This window comes from Zea mays, chromosome 8, assembly GCF_902167145.1.
Source record: "Zea mays cultivar B73 chromosome 8, Zm-B73-REFERENCE-NAM-5.0, whole genome shotgun sequence".
Classification (NCBI taxonomy): Eukaryota; Viridiplantae; Streptophyta; class Magnoliopsida; order Poales; family Poaceae; genus Zea; species Zea mays.
The window spans coordinates 177933711-177939842 of record NC_050103.1 but is presented as its reverse complement, the minus strand read 5'-3'; the positions used below and the strand labels follow the sequence as shown (position 1 = coordinate 177939842).

Here is a 6132-nt window from a genome sequence, read left to right as displayed (position 1 = left end):
CGAATGAGAGATTTGAGACCCCCTTAAATTTAAAAGCTCTAGTAAATATTTTGTTGCACTGAGTTTTTTAAGCAGTGGTGTGCTGGAGTTGCTAGGAAGGAGCGAAAGCCAAATTCATCCAAGGCCACCACCGTTTGCGAAGAGAAACAATGTAAAAGTACTAATATTTTACTTGTCGGCAGCCTCCGTTACAGTGTATCAAGGAAGAGTAAAACGTCTCACAGAAATCCAGCTTTGTTCATTACAAAATCTGATCCCGTGAAAGGCTTATTGTTTTCTCAAGCATGGCAACCATGATTTCTGCGTAACATTACTGACGGTTACTTGTTTCTGTCAACAAGAGCCGAATAGCTCCAGGTGAAGTTTCTTGGTTTGACAGCGTGAGCATCAAATGGACTGCACTTGTCAACTGTTAACAATGTAAATACAAGTGATTGCGAACTGGCAAACTAGGAAGCCTCAACCCGAGCAGAAACGTAATGCTACCACAAGCAATCTAACAGGCAGCTTCCGTGGCTGGTCAAAATCGAGGTCACAGTTCATGCCATCAACCTCTCGTCTTTGGCCTCCGCCCCAGGCGCCGACGCAGCGGAGACCTCGTCGCCCGCCTCCGGCGAGTCTTCCGCGTCAGCTTCGCGCCCCACGGGCTTCGGATCTAGGCCCGCTAGCTCGGCTTGGTCCCCTGGCGGGTTGAAGGACCCGAACTTGGGCGTGGCCTCCGGCGCCACGAAGCAGCCCGGCGCGTGCTGGAACGAGAACGACCCGCCATCCCCGTCCCCGCCGCAGCCCGCCACCGCACTGTCGAGCGCGGCGACCCACGCGCGGCGCCGCTTTGGCTCGGGCACCCGCTCCTCCTCCTCCTCGGCCACGCCGTCGAACCCCGGGATCGGGAGCCCGCGCTTCTCCGGGGAAGCGGAAGAGCCCCCGCGCGCCAGGGGCGGAGGAGGCGCTCGGGGCAGCGCGCGTCCCTCGGCCTGGGCCTCTGCCGCCATTATTCGGGGTCGGGCAGCAGAATTGCAGAACAGCCTAAGGGTCGGAGACGGATGGTGAGCGGGTGGAATGGGGAGGTGAATTTTTTAATCCAGCCGTCCCCGTCCGCGGCTCGCCTTCGGCTTTGGCGGTGATTTTTTGGCGATGGCAACATGTCCATATGGGACTCGTGACGAGGATGACACGACACCGCCCACGCTGTTCTCTCGCTTTCCGTCGCGGCGACATTGCAGCCTTGCAGGCGCCGTCGGCCGTGCCCGTGACGAGGAGCCACGAAATCAACAGAACCGAGGGCTCGCTAGTAGCAGAATGGACCAACCATAGCAATATAACTTTAAACACTGGATCCTGTTCGTCAGTGCTCGGTCGAATTGCACTAATAACTTTAGATAATAATGCGAACGATTTTGCTTACTGTTTATGTGGTAGTAACAGCTACAACTGGCCAAAAAATACAAAAAAAGGCTCATATATATTTCCCTTTTTTCCCCACATGTTCGACACAAGGAATGAACAAATGTTGCATCGAACTTGTACGGGTTGTCAGGGTTCAGACCGATCGGGCGGTCAGATCCGTCACACTCGCTAGGCCTGGTCGTCAGTCTTGCGGTCGCCGTGCGAGTCGCGCTCCTGCAGCAGCGACCCGGCCTCCTCGTCGGCCTGCGCCGCCTTCTTCTGCGCCTCCTTGGCCTTGAGCGCCTGCAGCTTGACGTGGTTGTAGTATCCCACCCCGAGGAAGGCGATCCCGTAGCCGAAGAGGTTGACGGGGGTGACGGTGTCGCGGATGACGGACCAGGAGAAGGCGATGAGCAGCCAGTCCTTGACGACGCCGGCGACGTTCATGGTGAGGGCCGACGTCTTGCCGACGAGCAGGAAGACGGCGAGGTTGAGCGCGAAGGCGCAGAGGGAGTTGGTGCCGAAGACGAAGAGGTCCGGCTGGAAGCCGCCGGCGACGGCGCGCAGCCTGGGCAGCTCGACGAAGACCCAGGGCACGACGAGGAAGGCGAGGCAGCAGGGCGCGACGTAGTAGAGCGAGGTGATGGGGTTGAGCGAGATGCCCTTGGAGGTGAGGAGGATCTGGATGAGGACGAGGCGCGTGGCCTCGAAGGCGACGGCGGCGAGCTGCAGGGCCACGCCGCGCGCGTCGAAGCGGGCCTCGCCGTACGCGGCGATGGCGACGCCGAACGAGATGGAGAGCATGTTGAGCATGGCGGAGGACCTGAAGGTCTCCTTCTTGAAGAGCACCCCGATGGAGTAGACGGCGACGGGCATGAGCGCCTTGAGCATCTGGATGAAGGAGACGGAGAGGTAGATGTACGCGGAGTTGGAGAACCAGAGCGAGAGCGAGTAGAGGGCGCCGATGGGCACCACGGAGGAGAGGTAGAGCTGCGACGTCATGGCGGGCGAGGACGGGAGGTCCACGACGCGGAGGACGCGGACGAGCGCCACGGCGAGGGACGAGCAGAAGGCCATGTGCACCATGGTCAGGGAGATGGGGAAGGGCCAGTTGTACATCTTGGGGTCCAGGATGTACTTGTTGTAGACGATCACGGAGAAGGAGAGGAAGATCCACACCGCCACGTACATGTACGAGACCAGGACCTTGCGGATCACCGACGCCGACATGCCGCCGTCGCCGCCGCCGCCGCTGGCCCCTTCCTTGCCCATGGCCTGGCCTCTGGCCCCCCGCTTCCTCGCGCTGCTCCGGTGAGGGGGCGCGGACGCGGTGGATCTCGACTGTCGAGTGGGAAGGAGCCGGAGATCTGGAAGGAAAGCAGGGAGGCAGAAGGAGGCGGATCTGGGAGGGCGCAGGTAGGTGACGGGGAGGTTTGGGGTGTCTGCGCAGAGGGGTTATTGCAGACTCGGACGGAGGGGGATGTTGGCCACGTGGACAGTTGCGTTGATGCAGCTTCTGTTTAGTGAGGGTGCTTTGACTTGTTTTCTGGCCCCAGTCGAGATTTGTTGGGTTCGGAGGCACGCCGTGCCGACCGCTGTCCCGGGCCGTGGCAAGTGGGCTCGGAACCGAAACGGGCTTCGAGTTGGTGCAATGCAACACTTTGGGATTTAAAGGGGTGAAATGCACTAGCCATCAATGAAGTTGGCATACGACGTGGACATCCGATTTTGCAAACTAGGTTTAGATAGTTTTGCATGAGCCGACAAAGTTTGAAGATATATTTTTCAAGTTTTTTTGAGCTTGGAGCTAAATTGCATAGCGTGTTAAAGTTTGTGGACCACTAGTATACTTTAGTCTTTCAAAAACCCTCATTGGAGTTCTTTTTTTACGGTGAAAGGCGCATACAACCGTGCACTAGTAGATGTCCTGTGACACCAATAAATTTTAGTAATCTCCATTAGAATGTATGTTTATTAGCACTTAAATGAGTTGATGATTTTATAATTTAATGGAGATGATATCAATGGTTGTTTTGTCTAGATCCGCTCTTACCTCTTGGCCTCTTTGTCCGGACTTAATTAATCACCTGATCAAATCATAGCGTCGACGTGGTTATACTTGATGCCTAGGCACTTTGGCATCAAAGTCTGTCTGTAGCTTGTTTACTCTCGAACGAGAGTTAAACTTGGGAGTAGTATTTTAGTATTTCCTAAAGAAAGGTTTGTGAGACCCTAACATGATTGCACAATCGCAGTCATGCACTCAGGCTTAGGCAGTCAGACAGTCAGCTGCTTTACAGTGGCAGTGTAAAATCAACGACGCGCTGGCGTTGTTGCAAATATGCAGCCAAGAACGTACTACGTGATGTCCACAAGAGTCTGTGCCGTCGCCGCTGCGCCGGAGTCGTCCACTCAAGCTGCCTGCAGCTTCCTCCTCTAACCCCGTAGTTCCCCTTATAGTCCTATACGCCACTCTACGCCTTGGCCCTCTTCTCTCTTCCCTTCAATCCAGCGATTTACTGTTCATCTCATACGGTACTGTGCTGTGGGCCACAAGTAATTGTTAGTAGATAAAAAATTAATAATAAATATAGAAAATGATATTTTATAGTTGTAGTAGGGTATAGAGGGAGTATTTAGAGGGAACCGCTGTGGGAGATGAAAAAATAGAGAGTGAAATATTGATAATGTGACGCAAAAAGTAATATAAGAGACAAAAATTAGAAGAAACCGATACGAATAGCCTCATCAAGATGCCCGCCACCGAAACCGGGTTGTACCACGCGTGGACGCGTGCGCCACTCTCTGGGTCTGGTGTATGGGAAGGCACATCTCCATCGCTCCACAGTGGAGACGGCGCCAAAATCATGACTCATCCGGACCGGTCACCTCAGCGAAACCGAACCTTGGTAGTATACGTATGACTTTTGTTGAAATCTATTGCAATGCTCAGTGGTAAATGAGAGAACAGAGAGAGAGACAAATGATTGAGACTGTCTGTTTATTGCAGAGATTTTCCTATATATACATGTGTACAAAGGGCATCTGACCCTTGGATCAAATAACTGTAGAATGGACGGTTGGATGGGACTTGATCATATTACATTGTTTTGTAACACTCCCCCTTGATCAACCCAAAACCGTTTGATCATCTGCAATTTGTCTTATCTCCTCAAAAACCCTGTGGGAAAAATAAGGAGTATACAATATCCTTTAGATAATGAGAATAATCTCACATAGTCTCCAAAAGAAAATATGCTTGTAATCATCATGTATAAAAACCCCTGTGGGGAAAAACAATGATGAAGCATATAGCTTTGTTGATATTACCTCGTTAAAAACTTTGAATGAGAAAACCTTAGCAAGGCAAAACTCATACAAAGAAAAGAGTGTAATATGATGGTTCAATACGGGTTATATATCATGGGGAATTACTCCCCCTGAACCTTGCAAGCACTTAAGTCTCCTCATACCAATCCCCTCAACACATTTCTGAAATGTAGAGTATGGTAGAGATTTTGTGAATAGATCTGCAAGATTATCACAAGACTTAGTTTGCAAGATGTTTATATCCCCTTTTTCCTGAAGTTCATGGGGATAAAAAAGTTTAGGAGAAATATGCTTATTGATATTGCTCTTGATATAACCCGTATCCATCTGAACAACACAAGCTGAATTATCTTCATAGATAATTGTTGGTAAGTCAAGAGAACCAATACCACAAGTTGTGAGTACATGATTCACCATTCTACGAAGCCATACACATTCACGTGATGCTTCAAATAATGCAATTATTTCAGAATGGTTGGTGGACGTGGTCACCAAAGTCTGTTTAGATGATTTCCACGATATGGCAGTTCCACCTTGTAAGAATACGAATCCTGTTTGCGATCGGCCATTGTGGGGATCAGATAAATAGCCAGCATCTGTATACCCAATCAAACTAGGATCATTACTTCTCTTGTAAAAGAGTCCTAGATCCTTTGTGCCATTTAGGTATCGGAAAATATTCTTAATGCCAACCCAGTGTCTTTTCGTTGGGGCAGAACTGTGCCTTGCTAACAAATTTACTACAAAAGCAATATCCGGCCGGGTATTATTAGCAAGATACATCAATGCACCAATAGCACTGAGATATGGGAACTCTGGTCCCAATATCTGTTCTTCATCATCCCGTGGTCTAAATGGATCTTTCTTTAAATCCAAAGATCTGACCACCATAGGAGTCTTTGAAGGATAAGACATATGCATATTGAATTTTTCCAATACCTTTTGGGTATATGTACTTTGATGTACAAGGATTCCAGAAGGTAAATGCTCAAGTTGTAGACCTAAGCAAAATTTGGTTTTACCCAAATCCTTCATCTCAAATTCCGTCGATAAATGATGACGTGCTTCATCAATATCAAGTTTATTTCCTATGATGTTTAAGTCATCAACATAAACTGATATGATACAGAATCCCACTTTGGATCTTTTGATGAAGACGCACGGGCAATCATCATTTTTCGTGTATCCCTTACGCAAAAGGAATTCACTCAATCGGTTGTACCACATTCTGCCCGATTGTTTTAAGCCATATAATGACTTCTGTAACTTCACGCAATACATGTTGCGCGTTGCCTTTGGATTTGGTATATCTATTCCATCAGGAACTTTCATGTATATATCAGAATCCAGTGACCCATAAAGATATGCGGTCACTACGTCCATTAACTGCATAGATAGACGATTTTGTACTGCCAA

The 6132-nt window shown here is 49.8% G+C and overlaps 2 protein-coding genes across 2 annotated transcripts; both read right to left on the bottom strand.

Annotated features, from left to right (window-relative positions):
* Positions 1 to 259: 259 nt before the first annotated feature.
* LOC100277941 (uncharacterized) lies at positions 260 to 1083 on the bottom strand. The gene has a single exon (NM_001151381.2). The coding sequence runs from the start codon at positions 990 to 992 to the stop codon at positions 540 to 542; it is 453 nt and encodes a 150-aa protein (NP_001144853.2). The 5' UTR covers positions 993 to 1083; the 3' UTR covers positions 260 to 539.
* A 301-nt stretch (positions 1084 to 1384) lies between these two features.
* LOC100192498 (uncharacterized) lies at positions 1385 to 2912 on the bottom strand. Its single transcript, NM_001137718.2, has one exon. It carries the CDS (start codon positions 2656 to 2658, stop codon positions 1576 to 1578), a length of 1083 nt encoding a protein of 360 aa, NP_001131190.1. The 5' UTR covers positions 2659 to 2912; the 3' UTR covers positions 1385 to 1575.
* Positions 2913 to 6132: the final 3220 nt, after the last annotated feature.

Bases quoted from the DNA above. Each gene is read 5' to 3' on its own strand.
- LOC100192498 (NM_001137718.2), bottom strand. From the start codon at position 2,658: ATGGGCAAGGAAGGGGCCAGCGGCGGCGGCGGCGACGGCGGCATGTCG.
- LOC100277941 (NM_001151381.2), bottom strand. From the start codon at position 992: ATGGCGGCAGAGGCCCAGGCCGAGGGACGCGCGCTGCCCCGAGCGCCT.